Source organism: Alexandromys fortis, unplaced genomic scaffold, assembly GCF_014885135.2.
Source record: "Alexandromys fortis isolate MF-2015 unplaced genomic scaffold, M_Fortis_MF-2015_v1.1 scaffold_16, whole genome shotgun sequence".
Lineage (NCBI taxonomy): Eukaryota > Metazoa > Chordata > Mammalia > Rodentia > Cricetidae > Alexandromys > Alexandromys fortis.
Genome location: NW_026067893.1, coordinates 4,315,051 through 4,330,636, shown reverse-complemented (window position 1 = coordinate 4,330,636; position 15,586 = coordinate 4,315,051). Strand labels below are relative to the sequence as shown.

The 15,586-nt window shown below is 43.1% G+C and overlaps 1 protein-coding gene across 1 annotated transcript in view; it reads left to right on the top strand.

The window, feature by feature from the left end:
* Nhlrc2 (NHL repeat containing 2) overlaps nucleotides 1-15,586 on the top strand; it is a 45,176-nt gene that overhangs the window by 12,699 nt on the left and 16,891 nt on the right. The window contains exons 3-5 of the mRNA XM_050144780.1: nucleotides 599-1,054; nucleotides 5,929-6,050; nucleotides 8,009-8,138. Of these exons, the coding sequence (XP_050000737.1) occupies nucleotides 599-1,054; nucleotides 5,929-6,050; nucleotides 8,009-8,138 (708 nt within the window). The remainder of the gene's footprint in view (nucleotides 1-598; nucleotides 1,055-5,928; nucleotides 6,051-8,008; nucleotides 8,139-15,586) is intronic.

Sequence of the window (15,586 nt, the reverse complement as noted above, 5' to 3'; positions counted from 1 at the left end):
TGTGAGCTACCATATGAGTGCCAGGCGCCTGGTATGTCCTCTGTGAGAGGAGCAATCTCCTAACCACTGAGCCACTCCTCTACCCCTCAGCTCATCCGTACCTGGCTTTCCTGTCTACGCAGTAATTCAGTTCTCAGTGCTCAGCAGTTGTGTGCTCTGTTGGTCTTTCCTGTGTGCAAGTGCAGTTTCGTAAGCTGAGACATGAACATTCTCACTGCTTCCCCCTCACTCTCCAGCCTCCCTGGTTCTCTGCCCAGAATGCAATGGGTTCAGTTAGAGTGTTAGATGCCCATATGGCTTCAGCTGACTATGGAGCTTTTGGCTTGGTAACACCTGGCTCCTGCCTTGCTGTGCTGTGCCTCCCTATGACTGTAGCTTTATCTGAAAAACAGTCCCGCACATGAGTCTGATCCTATGTGTTTATATGTAGAAATCAAGACTGTCTGTGATTGTGAATTTTGTATACATATGTTTAAATAAATTAAGTGCACTATTGTAATTCCTTTTGAATCTGTGGATTGTTTCTATTATTGAGCAAAATAATATATGGCTGATGTTTTTAAGATTTCATAGTGTCTAATATACTTTCCATTTTCAGATGGTCTTCTGATTGTCGGTGTTCACTCAGCTAAGTTTCCAAATGAAAAAGTCTCAGACAATATCAAGAGTGCTATCCTACGATACGACATCACCCACCCTGTGGTTAACGACGCAGACGCCAGCCTCTGGCAGGAGCTTGAAGTCTCCTGCTGGCCAACACTGGTCATACTGGGACCTCGTGGAAACATGCTGTTTTCTTTGATTGGAGAGGGACATAAAGATAAACTATTTTCATATACTTCTATCGCTTTAAAGTATTACAAAGACAGGGGACAGATCAGAGATGGAAAAGTTGGAATAAAACTCTTCAAAGAGTCTCTGCCACCTTCACCACTGCTGTTCCCTGGCAAAGTAGCCTCAGACCACGCTACAGGTAGACTGGTGGTCGCAGACACTGGGCACCATCGAATCCTGGTCATTCAGAAAAATGGACAGATTCAATATAGCATTGGAGGTAAGGTTTGCTTCTAACATACTATGTAATATATTTTTCAGTTTAAAAATAGTTCAAATAAATATACAAAACAGCCTGAATTGGCTTCTGACTTTATCACCAAGTTATTTGGTTATTTAGTCTGTGGTATCCGAGTTAACCTCCCTTTCCTTTTCAGAACAAACAGAACCCAGAAACTCCCTGTCAAAAGGAGGAAATCATTAAGTTATATGGTTTTTAGGTATATTTGTGTGTTCCATCCTGTTTTTTTTTAAATAAAAATGTCTCTTTTACTCGTGGAAATATGCCAAAATTTTAGGTCAATGATTTTTTTAGTAGAAGTTTCATGTTTTCTTCTCTAACAAGATACTATTCATATAGTTTTCAAGACAGGAACTCAGGACAGTAACCAAGAAACTCGGTATTTAGATTATAAAGTAAACAGGCTAGGATTTGTACATGATTTTATTTTTCTCTTCTTTCGTCTTTAAGAACTAAAGCATACATCTGGGTGCCTCCCCTTTCCATGAGAGTACAGGCCATCTCATTCCATATCTCTCTGCCTTAGACAAGAACATGCCTCTGGTTTCCATCTGCACTGTTAGTCAAAATCTCCTAAGTACATTCAGACTGATCCGCTTATCTGGGCTGAACTGACTGACACACAACAAATTAGTCAGGGGAGGGGTCGTGTCCTTACCGCCCATCCCATCTCATGGCCTAGGAAACATTTTACACATGGAGTAGATCAGCTGCTCCTCAGCCATTGCTCATCGCCAAGTGCTCTCATCTTTTGTGTCAGCTGAGATCGTGGAGCCTTTTCGTGCTACTTGTTCGTTTTACTTGTAACAGGCAGTTATGAGAATTGTTGCTTGAAAATGTCTTGAATTTTACTAGTCTCTATGGGTCTTGGTGTGTGTGGTGTGTGTACATGCTCATGTGAGTCTGTATGCTGACACATGAGATTGTGTGTCCCCTCGAGTGCTCTCCACCTAATCTTTTGAAGCAGGGTCTCCCAGTGAACCTGAAGCTTGTTGGTTTGGCCAGGCTTGCTAACCACTGAACTCTAGAGATGGCCTTGCTTTGGCCTCTAACCACCCCCTCCCCCACTGTGTTGCTGCTGCTGCTCTTGTTGTTTTAAAATAGGGTCTAACTATGAAGTCCTAGGTGGCCTGGAACTTTCTTTGTAGACCAGACTGGCCTCAACTCATACAGATCCACCTTCTTCTGGCATTAAGAGTATGTCTAACCATGCCTGGCTTTTGTGTACACTGGCAATCCAAATGCAGATCTTCATGGTTGTATAGAGGCACATTACCAACTGAGCCTTCTTCTCACCCAGATTTTAATTTGTTATAACATTCAAAATGGCGTAGGTCTTCTTTCTTAAGATACAGGGTCTCACTATGCAGCCCTGTCTGTCCTGAAACTCTCTAGGTAGCTCAGTCTGTTCTGGACTCACAGAGATGCATCCACCTGCCTCTGCTTCTTAAATCGTGATTAAAGGCATGTGCTGCCATACCCAGCCCAACAGTGTTCTTTGTTAACAGACAACATCAGCAAATGGTGTTCTCGAGTGTGCCTCAAAGAATACTGCTGTGTCCCGACATACTCTTTGACCTGGTGGGTTTTAGACAGCGTCTCTGCCTCTGGCTCAGGCTGGCCTGGAACTCATTGTGTCCCAGACTCACCTTGAATTCATAGCAGACCTCCTGCCTGCAGTGTGCTAAGATTTATAAGCATAAGCCACCACACCCACCTAATATTAGTTCTTATATTTATGATTTATTGTGTGTTGGAGAGTAGAAGGGTGCTGTGTGTCCTGACATAGAGGTCAGGGGATGCGGGTGGTCATGTCAGGAGTAGCAGGTGGCAACTGAAGTTCAAAGTGTCAGCCCACCAGGAAGAATCCCCTGATAGTCTCCAATAGACAAGGCCCCAAGACCCCAGACCCCAGAATTTCTTTTGCCCCTGCTGTGCCTTTCCATGTTTGCTACCAGGATCTTTCTCTGGTATCTGGCATGGTGTGAATGGAAGTGGGGAGACCCCAACTGTCTGTAATGTAGTGTGTTTATCTCATGGAAACATCCTGTTCTGGGCATTTTTACCTGTGCATTACTGTGAAGATAATTTCTTCCTAGCTGATAATAATACTGTCTAATTGACAATAGTGTTAGTTTATACAGAGTATTGGTGAATAAAAATAAATGCAAGGAAGTGTTACACAGCCAAGGCCTATGAGTTTCACCTAAGGAGCTGCATAGATTGTAACTCAAGTTAATGATTAAGGAAAACAATTGAAGCTGGGCAGTGGTAGTGCACACCTTTAATCCCAGCACTCGGGAGGCAGAGGCAGGCGGATCTCTGTGAGTTCGAGCCAGCCTGGTCTATAAGAGCTAGTTCCAGGACAGGCTCCAAAGCCACAGAGAAACCCTGTCTCGAAAAAAGCAAAAGAAAAAAGAAAAACAATTGAGTCCCCAGGAGCCAGACTGGCTCTAATTCTCTTAATGCTGAGAGATGCAGTCACAGGCTTCGGTGTGCACCATTAGCTGAAACAAAACCTTAACTCCAGGTTGGATCAGATGTTTTGATAATAGCTTCAAGATGAAAAGCCTTGGAGTTCACAAGGACGCATAGCTGAGGTCAAAAATGCAAAGCAGCCCAGTTGTTACTAGCTGACGACTTTCCTTGCTATGGTTGGCTAATGACCAAAGGTGGTGACTAATTCCTTACACCTGTTTCTTCAGTCTCCTGCTAGAGAAAATTATGTGCCCTAAAGATTTAAAGTAGAGCTGAGTGATTCTTTTTCATGTATAAACGTTTAGGTTTGTGATTCCTTTAAGATTTCTTGTAAGATTGCCTTTCAAGATAAGTAATAAAGTGATTGGCCCTTTCTTTGTAACTGCAAAACCTAGCCATCCAGTAAAAGACCTGACTGAGAAGAATAGCTTACTTGCCACATGGTTAATCTATAACAAGTTGCTTGGGTATGAATGTATATGGGATGTTGGGATAATTTGTTTTTCACCTGTAATATGTAAAATGTTTAATTATGTAAGGGATATGGAAAACATACTATCTTTTTACTATTTTGTATCTATTATAATCATTCACTTAAAAAAGAGAATGTAACCACACTGTAATTTTTTTTATTGCCTGAAAGATTTTGCTGGGGTATATAAGCTGTAAGGATAAGAATAAAGATAGAGTTAAAATGGGCTAGAAGGAAAACATCAAGAATGAAAGAGTTAGAAGGAACTAGAAGGAAAATATCAAGAAAGAGAAATCACCAGGAAAATCAAGAAAGAGAATGCAGAAGAAGACTAAGGAAACCTTCAAGGGAGAATGTGAGTGTCTTTTCCCTAGCCCCTGATGGAAAAGTCCAGTGTGCGCTGACGCTGTGGGTTCCTTTGAGCCCATGCCATCTGGAGGCTTCCCTGCCCCACCAGCAGGGTTCTCTCTTCCCACAGAATGGGCCAGAGGATCAGGTTTGGGTTGTCGGGCTTGGGAAGTTCTTTTCCTTGTGAAGCCAGCTTGCCAGTCCCCAGCTGAGTTTTTAAAAAGATATTTTTGGTCACATGTTTTCAAGAACTACTGATTTCACATGACTTAACAGATTTTGGTGGTGGTGGTATAGTCAGGTTTCGCAGGCACTTCACTCTGGCAGTGTCTCCGGGATATTCCAGGTTGCAGATCTGAAGGGACTGCATGGAGCTCTTCTCCCATCTCTTACTTTTTCTGCAATCTCTTGAGGTTAACAACAATAATAGTGTTACTGGTAGTGGTGAGTGGTGGCCAGCCACATGCCTGCTTCATTCTGAGCACGCTGCCTGCATTTCCTCATTTTCACTCCTGTAAGGCTGTGAACCTGGGCTTTACTAGTTCTGTTTTACAGAAGTGGCTACTGACCTATAGACTTTGGGAAGCCGCAGTTGTGTATTACCGTGTCAGACTGTCCCTCCTTGGAGCCATGGTGTTCCAAAACCTGAGAACGTTGCATGACTTTAGGACAGGGAAGCAGGGAAGGAAGGGGTGTCACCCTGGGCTTCTTGACTTGGGAAGACTGGTGGCTCTCGAGCTATGGTACTGTGTACAGCAGTTTTGAGGGCAAAGATTTCTCTAGGGAAGGAGTGTTTTATTGCCAAAGGAGTCTATTGTCCAAATTGTTTTTAAAAGATCATTCCTTTGGGGGCTGGAGAGATGACCCAGTGGTTAAGAGCACTTGTTCTTACAGAGGGCCTGGTTTCCATTCCCACATCCACATAGCAATTCACAACCATCTGTAATTCCAGTTCCAGGAGATCTGATGACCTCCTCTGATCTCTGTGGGTACCAGACACACACATGTGCTTATACATGTGTGCAGGCAAACATACACACGTAAAATAAATCTTTTTTAATCCTTTTTTTGACTACTGATGGGTCAGTTATTTTTAACTTTCTAGTCTAGGTAGCAGGTATCTAAAATGCTTTTAAAATTATTTTCTTCTGCTATATTCTACCCAGAATAGACATACAGAGAAATAGAGGGAAGTAGCAAGCATCTTCATTTTTCTATGTGTGTGATGTTTTGCCTGCACATATGCCTGTGCACTGTGTGTGCAGTGCCCTCTAAGGCGGGAGGAGACTAGTTAGCTAGCTGTGAGCTGCCATGTGGGTGCTGGTCGTTGAGTCCAGTCCTCTGGAAGAGCAGCCAGCACTCTTAACTGCTGAATCATCTCTCCAGCCCCATTTCTTAATTTTTAGATAGAAATACTGAAATGCTATGTTATTTATTTTTAAAAATTCCAGCATTAAATGCAGTTTTTAAAATTATCTATTTGGAGGATGTTACTTAGAAGTTGCTTTTTATTGTGAAAAAAAAAAAATGGTCTCACAACTATCTTGTCTTTTAGGACCTAATCCTGGAAGAAAAGACGGAATGTTTTCAGAGTCATCTTTTAATTCTCCACAGGGTGTAGCTATCGTGAATAATGCCATCTATGTGGCCGATACTGAAAACCACCTTATAAGAAAGGTAATTTTCAATTTATTTATTTATTTATTTATTAAAGATTTCTGTCTCCTCCCCGTCACCGCCTCACATTTCCCTCCCCCTCCCCCAATCAACTCCCCCTCTCTCACCAGCCAGAAGAGCAGTCAGGGTTCCCTGCCCTGTGGGGAGTCCAAGGACCTCCCACCTCCTTCCAGGTCTAGTTAGGTGAACAACCAAACAGCCTAGGCTCCCACACAGCTAGTATGTGCAGTAGGATCAAAACCCAGTGCCATTGTTCTTGACTTCTCAGCAGTCCTCATTGTCTGCTATAGTCAGCGAGCCCAGTTTTATCCCATGCTTTTTCAGAGGTAATTTTCAATTTTAAGTTAAAATTTTAATAGTTCCAGTCAAGAAACTCTGATGTTGATCAGATGTCCAGGGTCATTGTTGGTTAGCAAGTATTTACCCAGACTGTATAATAATATCCACTGTGAGGTATATCTTGATAAAAAGCAGTGCATTTTCTTTGCTACTGAGTAGGATTTGGCCTATTAAAATGTTCAGTAGATATTTTTTATTAACAAGTTATACATACATTTAGTGAAACATTTTGCATGTATTTATTTTTATAAATATACATTGTGACTTAAAGAACTAAAGTGGAGTTTTTAAGTCTAGGAAACTCTTTCTAGACATTTGAATATGCTAATATATTATTGATATAGTTAGGGGAATATTTATTATTTATTACATTCCCTTTTTAGGCAGGTCTTTGTTAATATCATTGTGCAAAGGTTGCAGGAAAAATGATGTGGTTTTAATTACTGAGCTCTTCTGAATAATTGCGGAGTTATCCTGTGGTTCTGTCATAGCTGTCTGGTCTTTCTGGGAAGTGGTGAGAGGACGAGTCAGCACGCAGAAGTGCTTGTCCTGAGTTAGCTGTGCCCATTCCCTGCTCCACAGCTTGGTGATTTCCAAGTACTGCACGGGATGCTATTCAAATGCTTGTTTATTAAAGTGGTATAATCACAAAAATGGTGGGTCTCCTAAAGTCCGTACATTGTGTCACAGGACAATGTCTGTGAAGACAGGAAAAGTAACAGTTACTGCATTTTAATTTGAAGACCTCGTTTGCAGATGTCTTCTAAGTTTATTACCCTCTTACAGTCTCTCACACAAACATCGCTCTTTTGTCTAGAACAATTTCTTGATTAACCTATAGGGTTGTTTGGGTGTTGTTTTTGTTGTTGTTTGTTTGTTTATTTTGGTTTTTTGAAACAAGGTTTCTCTGTAAGAACCCGGGCTGTCCTGGAACTCACTCTGTAGACCAGGCTGTCCTGGAACTCAGAGATCCGCCTGCCTTTGCCTTCCGAATGCTCGGGTTAAAGGCATGCGCCACCGCCGCCTGGCCAATTTACAGATTATGTTGCCTTTTCACACGTCCCTTGCCATTCCCTCACACAAGCAAACCATAGACAGCCATTTTGATATGCTTTTCTGCATGGGACCCTGTGCTGGTGATTGTCTTAATGACTTATTGTGCAAACATCAAAAAGACCACCCAAGTAAGTTAGAACTCACTAGTTTGTAATCAGTTTAACAGGTTTTGTAGTCATAACTTTAAGCTGTTTTAGAATTTTTCAGCTCCCAATTAAGAATTGTCACACAAAGATAATTGCCATCCCCAGTGCTAGGATCAACTTTCTGTCTCCTGATAGGCCCTTCCTGACCTCTCACACAGTAGAATTCTGTGAGGGATGGTTTCCTCTTCAGTCTTGCTTGATGTTGTACAGTTCCTCCATGAGGTAGCATGTTGGGACTTCATTCCCTTCTATTACTAGGAAATGGGAGGAATAATTGTGTATATGTAAGGGACAAGTCTGCTGTAATTACTCTTTAAAACACTGTGTTTCGAATATTTTGTGTGTTCTATTAGAATTATTCACGTATTGAAAGCAAAGTAACATGTATTGAATAAAGGCTTACTCAATTTTTTATAGATCGACCTAGACGCTGAGAAGGTGAGCACTGTAGCTGGCATTGGCATTCAAGGGACAGATACAGAGGGGGGAGAGAGAGGAGAGAAGCAGCCCATCAGCTCCCCTTGGGATGTCGTGGTCGGAACCTCAGGTACAGTCCCAAACAAAGCAAAACGAGACATGAAAAGTCTACAAAAGAATGGTTGAGTTTGTCTTGATTACCTACTGCTAGGCCTGGGGCCCATCCTAAAGTGTGGTTTGTATACCCAGTGAGACTCCATTGGAGAAAACTGTTTTCTTTAGCAAGCAAGCTTCAGTTGGAGATAGCGTCCTGCTTAGCGGTGGGCGCTCCATATCCATTTCCCCATCTGTCTTGAACTAATATGGGCCCTGTACTGCCATTTTCTCAGAATTCATCTGTCCAACATCTGTCCTGTTGTGTCTGGAGGACCCTCCTTCCTTGGAGGCTTCCACCCCCCTAGTCCTTAAAAGCTTTCCAATTCCTCTTATACAGAGATCCCTGGGGCCACAGGGAGGCTTTCAGAAAGATTTCCCGGTTAGGACCGAGTGCTCCAAAGTCTCCCACTGCATTGTCCAGGGTTAGTTCCTGGCTCCTGTAGGAGGAAGCTCCTCTATGAGAAGATTCTTACACTATCTCATTTCAGGTTAATGAGGTAATATTTACAAATGCAAATTTTGTTCTTACTATGTAAAACTGTGATTTCTGATAAGTGCGTATACTCATGTCACTATGACCACAGTCAAGATAAGGGGTGCTGCATCATCCCAGAAAAGTTCTCTCATACCATTTGCTCTGTCTCCCCACGTCACCACGCCCAGTCTAGCCACTGGCAGCAGTGGTCCGTGCTTCCTCAATACAGCGCTCTGTGTCTGCTTCTCCACTGAGCTAACACTGCCAAGGTCTTGCCTGCTCTGGTTTGCTGTTTGTTGTTGAGAAGCAGTGCAGTGCGTGGCTCCTCACAGGCCCTTTGGTGGCTCTGGTTGCTGGGAGCTGTAATACACTAACCCGTTCACTAACATTTGTGGTTCCTATTGTTTGTGGTCATGATGCATTTGCTTCTCTTGGGTAGATGCCTAGAAGTGAAATTGATTGCTGTTGTTTTCCAAAGTGGCTGTTTTCTTCAGTCCCAAGTGTGTGCTTAAAGCTCTTTCCTCTGCCTGTAGGACTTTGCTTAAATTTCTCTTAACACAGCTGTGCTGATTTCTTGTGTTTTTCTGAGCTGAGAAAATGGTTAGCCTTCATTTCAGAAGGTAGTTCTACTTCACAGGTAAGTGTGGGCTGAGCTTGCATAGTTACTGAGCAATTTGCTCTACTTTTTGCACTTGGTCTTTTGTTTGTAAGATGTGTGTTTTCTCTGTTTTGAGGCCTCTGCTTTTGGTTTTCAGCAGGTTGGCTGTTAATCCTGAGTTAACCCACCTGGACTGCTGTGGTGTGATGCCTTCCTTTTCAGTAGTTTGGTGTCCTTGATTCTTTTCTAGGAATCCTGCTATCTCTGCACATCCTCACTTTGTGTTCCTTTCTGACTTGGTAGACATGCAGCTGCTCAGGTCAGATGCCTTGGCCCTCTGTCCCAGAGCCTTTGCACCTTCCCTTCCTTTCTCCTTGTTTAGGTGACTTTGCTTGTCTGTCTGCAGGACTGCCTGTCAGCTGATGGCCCTGTTTTGAAGGGTTCTTCATTTCTAGTACCATGCATTAAAGAGAAACAGTTTGCTCTGCTGTTGGTTCTACAGAAAACTCCCATCCTTTAGGACCGCTGGCTCCCTTTCCAGTCCTTAGCAGACTTAAGTCAGAGTCTCAGAACAACTCTTGTGAATTTAATTCATTGTTTTTTGTGCCTGAAAAATGGATGTTGTGGTCATCCACATCTCCTCCTCTTCCTCCTCTTCTGGCTTTCATGTTTGTCTCCTGTCATATTTGACTAGAACTATAAAGGCTGCGATAAATAGTGCTTGTGTCATCATGGGGAACTACGTTTGGACGGAAGCTGTACTTGGCGGGTTTATAGCTGAGATTACTACTTGCCCTGGAGCCACCCAGGTCTTCTGGGTGGGCTGTTGGGTGGTGCCAGTGTGGGAAGTGGGGTTCTAGCGACCTGGGGGTCTTATTGATGGCATTCTTTTCCCTCAGTGTTGTGTTCTGTCATCCCATGACACAGAGCCACATAGTGGTGCTCTCTGTACGCTTGCATCCCCAGAGCAGTCTTCTGGATTGGCTCTGGACTTGGCTGTCCTCGCTGCTGCGCAGTGTTGGAAAGACCATCAGCACAGCTGGGGAAAGAGGTGTGCGCTGCTGCTCCTTCCTCCTTCATGACTCCACCGTGCTTGTGGCTGGCAGAGTCCTCCACTTTGCTTTTTACTAGGAGGCTTCAGAACTGTGGAGACAGATCTGTTTATACTACAGATTCTACAAGGCCAGCAGGAGGATGCTGGCCACCGTAGCTTAAAATAAGGCAGAATTTTTCAAAACTGGACTTTGGATTTATTTTTTCAAATTTCTTTTATTGACTCTATTCCTATTTTTTAAACTGTTTTAGTATAATCTTTGTTGATAATTAGTGTTTTTAAAAAGGTTTTAAAAACCTTAGAAGGGGTCAACTAGCTTCACATCGTGGAGTAAAAACCTGCAGGTAAAGCTGAGCATCTCGTGGATAAAAACTCCCCTAAATAGAGGGGCTGAGGTGTCCACGGGTGCTGGAAAGATGCCAGCAAAGAGACAGAGCACAAGTTCCCGTCCAGAATGCTTTCTTCTGCCAGCACCAACGAGGTAGATCGCCAATGAACTCAAGCTCCGGATCTGGCTGTGCAAGTTTTTAAAGCATTACTTAACCTCTCTGAGTTTCAGTTCCTTCATAAAGGAAGATGATGACAGAAGGATTCCCCAAGCTCAGCGCCTGTGCCAGAATGCATTCTCATGGTTATTTTTATCCCCTCACCGATTGGTGTTTCTCAGAAACTCCAGAAGACCAGACCATAAGCTGACACAGCCTGTACATTTGTGTCTACCTCACTGTTGGAACTTGTAAAGGAAACCAGTGTGCAGGCCAAGAACAGACAGTTCCCAAACTTTCTGACAGGTGCACTTTGACCTTTCGTGTGTAGTGAACCACCTGAGCTGACCTGCCCTAGTTAGAGACCCAGACTACAGAGACCGCATTGATCCTTCTGGCAGGTGTGCTCCAGCAGAGCGCTCCTTTGCAAAGCTCCTGTGTAGGCTTTAGTCGAAAGACTCCAAAGTTGAAAGTAAACTTTGCCTGACTCACCCATCCTAACGTTTCATCTCTCCTGCGCCATGTTTCTCTTTTGGTTTGTTTGGGCAGAGTGTTGCTTGTGTGGCACAGTCTGGCCTAGAATTGACTGTGTCCCGAACCCTGTGATTTTCCTGCCTTGGCTTCTTGAGTGCTGGGATTACAAGTATGCTCCACACACCCAGCGAGACAGGCGGGGCCAGTGTTAGGTGTGAGCAGAGTGACAGGTCAGCTCAGATGTCGTTCTGGAGTTGCCCCGATGGTGCCTTAGGCTCAAACTGATCCAATTCCTCATCCATTTTAAATGAAGAGCCAACAGAATGTGCTAGTGAATTGTGTGGCCTGTGAGAAAAAGTATCAAGGAGGGTGACGTCAGGACTCACAACCCAAGAAGCAAGATGGGAAGCCGAGTTGTTCATGGTGGTCCTGTAATGGTGGTTGGTGAAGAGGGCACATGCATACTTGTGCAATGTTGTTGGCCCCGTTACAATCACGCACCGACAGTGTGCAGGTAGTTTATTCTCTGAGCGCATCCCTAATCTTGTTGAACTCACTTACAGTTCTAATCCTGTCACCTGCTGATACTTGCAGTTCCACTGAAAATATTTGCATTTTTCCTTTTGTTTTGCACGCTAGGCCTTCATCTGATGTTATATAGAGGTAATGATAAGACTTTTGTTTATCTCATTTCTGTTGGCAAGGATGTGTTCATAGAGTTTTCTTCATTAACTGTGATGGTTGCTATCAAGTCTTTTGAAAGTATTCTTTATCCAATTAAATGGGTTATCTGTGGATCTTAGTTTCCTCAGGGTTTTTAAAACTAGAACCATTAAAAGGTACTGAGAGACTGTATTTTCATCTATAGCTTGAGAAGTCTCAGCCCTGTGAGACACTAAGCCTAGCTCCATTGTAAATTATCTGAAAAAAAAAAAAAAAAGCAAAGTGAAATCACAGGTGTGTAATTCAGCTACACTTACATGTCTTTAACATTTAAAAAAGAAATAGAAGTGATTTATAATAAAATAAGGATTCATTCTGTGACTGCTCCAGCCTGGCCTTGGTTACCATACAAGGTAATGTCTGTCTCTGTGTAAAGCTGGCTTTAGAGTGAGATTTCATCCCCTTCAGTGTGCTGATCTTGGAGGAAGCAGCACAGGTTTGCATTGATAGCAGACTTGTTAATTAGAGACAAATTATTAGCAGTATTAGAAAGATCAGCCTTCATTAGAATAACTTCAGGGCTTCTGCAAAAATGAGAACATTTTTCTGCTGTTGACCAGGGGAAAGGTTACTTACTCAGTAAGTGTTTGCCGAGAATCTGCTATGAGAAGCCACTGTTTTAGTTGTTGGCAGTGAGGCTGAATGAAGCAAAGCTTCTTCCCTCTTTGAAGTGCTGAATGGAGGAGAGCAGCAAGCAAGCTGCACATAGGATGGTGACAAGCACCACAGGAAACAGTGATGCAGGGTAATAGGTCAGATGTGTGTGTACACATGTGCATGCATGCGTGCTCGCCACAAGTTCACTCACGAACAAGCTGTGTTGGGTAGGGAAGCAAGAAAGAAGTCTTGAGTTCCATGCTAGGGGCTGAAGGTGAAAGTCCTAGGAGGAGGGAAGAGGAACAAAGTTGGTGTAGGAGCTGAGCAGATGTGCAGTGCCCAGCATGTGCGGTCCTGTGTAGGAGCTGAGCAGATGTTGTGTGGTGCCCAGCATGTGCGGTCCTGTGTAGGAGCTGAGCAGATGTTGTGTGGTGCCCAGCATGTGCCGGTCCTGTGTAGGAGCTGAGCAGATGTTGTGTGGTGCCCAGCATGTGTCGGTCCTGTGTAGGAGCTGAGCAGATGTGTGGTGCCCAGCATGTGCCAGTCCTGTGGTGGTACTTAACTTCCAGAGCCTCTGCCCATCGTCCAGGTCATCTTTTGAGATGGGCAGTCATAGCATCGCAGAAATTTCAGCCAGTATTCAGCCATGGGAGCAATGCTTGTTTCAGAGGCTATCACAACTCGAGGTGCATAATTTAGATCCATTAAGAGAATTAGGAGGGCTTCAGACTCTAACTGTCTACGGTTCTTTGTGTGTTAGTCTAATATGTTACTGGATAAATACAGGCTGTGGAGTATCATGAGTGGGGAACATTACTGATTATGTAAAGTATTATTCATTTCTGCCTTTTATTTCTATTTCTTACTGAAGCTTTTATTGTATTTTGTTATTCATTTCCTTAGTTAATAATGCCACTATCTAATCAGGAGCGTGAACTCATTGTCATTGATCAATGTGATGAGTTTATAGTCGTAGATTTGGGCCAGCTTTAGCACAAGTGAGCAGTTGTAAACTGAGTGCTTTGTCGGGTGTCGTCTGTTGTGGGACAGCAGCAGTCAAACTCCTGTGGGAGACATTGTGTTGGACTCTAGGATGTGTGGCCTTGTAGATGCAATAGTGCTTGCCTAATGCAGCATGCTGTAGAGGTAAGAGCCAGTGCATGGAATAATGGTCATGGCTGACATTTGAGTATTGTTGCCTGTAGGCACTTTTCATCCAAATGTCATCATATCTGAAATAATGGAATATTTTATTAGCTTAGATGACAGTCATTTTAGTAGTCCCAGAGAGTAGTAGATCTAGAATAACTGAAGGAGCAGTGTGATGTGTAAAACATTAGTTGTGCACGTTTTTGATCTGGTTTTAACGTGATAAAGCAGAGACTGAGTCCCCATAATACACGGACATTAGTGTGTCCGTTCTTACACTCGCATCTGCAGGCGTGACTGTGTGAAGGAGGTAAACTGAGATACTTTCTATCGTAGCAGCTAAGAACAGGGAACATCAGCACATCAGAGCTGAGGCATAGATTTTTCTCTCGGCCTGGCTTGGGCCCAGAGTTCAGTTCCTTCCTGTACTGGCCGCTGGCCTGACCTGCTGCCCTCTCTGTGCATGGTTGCTCTTCTGGAGTTGGGCTTTCTAATGAGAAAACCGTAATGAGTTTGGGGAAGCACTTGACATTGTAGCATCTGTAATTATTTGAGAACCATCATTATTGTGGGTTGTCTTTGTTGTTACTAAACTAAAAGATGCTTAAAAATTATTACTAATTAAGGAAGAAATACCCTTCTCATCACAAAATACTTGAAGTTAAAGAGATTACAAATAAAATAACTTTCTATAAGATAATGTGTTGCCAGACTTCTTTAGTTAAAATGTCTGTTATTTCAGAATACCTCCTAGTTAAATTAAATGGGTTAACTGAATTAATCTGAGAAGTAGAACTTTGCTCCTTTCTAATGAGTGTTACGTCATTCAGTGTCTGGAGTAGAACGGAGAAAGCAGTGCAGTCAGCAGCTGTACTGTAATGCATTGTCCTCTTGGTCTGATAAGCCAAGGCTGAGAGGTGGCTCAGTTGCTAAAGGGTTTGCCATGTGGTGTGAGGATCTGAACTCGTCTGCAGCACCCACATAGAAGCCCGGCCACTGAGGCATGTCCCTATCGTTCCAGCACTGGGAGACTGAGACAGGAGGATACTTTGGGCTTCCCAGTAGTCAGCCATAGCAAGCTCCTGGTTCAGTGAGTGCCTGTCTACTAAGGGAAGGAAATAGAGCGTGACTGAAGAAGACTCAACATTGACCCCTAGCCTCTATGTTCACATGCGTGCACTTTCCCACAGACACTCCCATAAATTCTATAACCAACTAGACAAATGGATTTTTAAATGACTGTTGTACTTTGTGTCTAAATGTCAAATCTCATATGGTCATAAAAGACACATTCCTTATACTTTTTGTTGTCATTTTGTTTTAACAGAGAGTCTCCACTTTGTAGCCCAGGCTTGCCTAGGACTCGTTGTGCAGTCTTAACAGGCTTCCAGCTTGAGCTGTTCCCCTCTGGCCCCGGGCTCTGGGCTGCAGACTTGTGCCACTGCCCTGCTCTGGAAAGCATCTTTTCTTGCATAGAAATTGCAGGGGTTTCTTACATAATATCAGCGTACTTTTTTGTGTCACAAAGTTTTGTTTATGAATCAGTGTTTAAAAGCATTGTTTCCAGAGGTACAGGTTGACATTCTGCTATTAAGAATGTGTGGATTTGATTGAAGGAAATGGAAATGCTAATGGCTTCGATTTTGTCATTACAGTTTATAAACATGTATTGAATTATCACCCTGTACTGCATTTAATTAAAAACCATTACAACTTTGAGTTCTGGTGAAAGTGTTGCAGGTGAGAGGATGGATCTGTAGACCGATCTCTCACTAAGGAGCGTTTTCCAAAACAGCTGACTTAAAAATTAGTATCAGCCATTGAATTTCCATTTCTGAGAAGTGTTATACTAATCTGATAGATATAT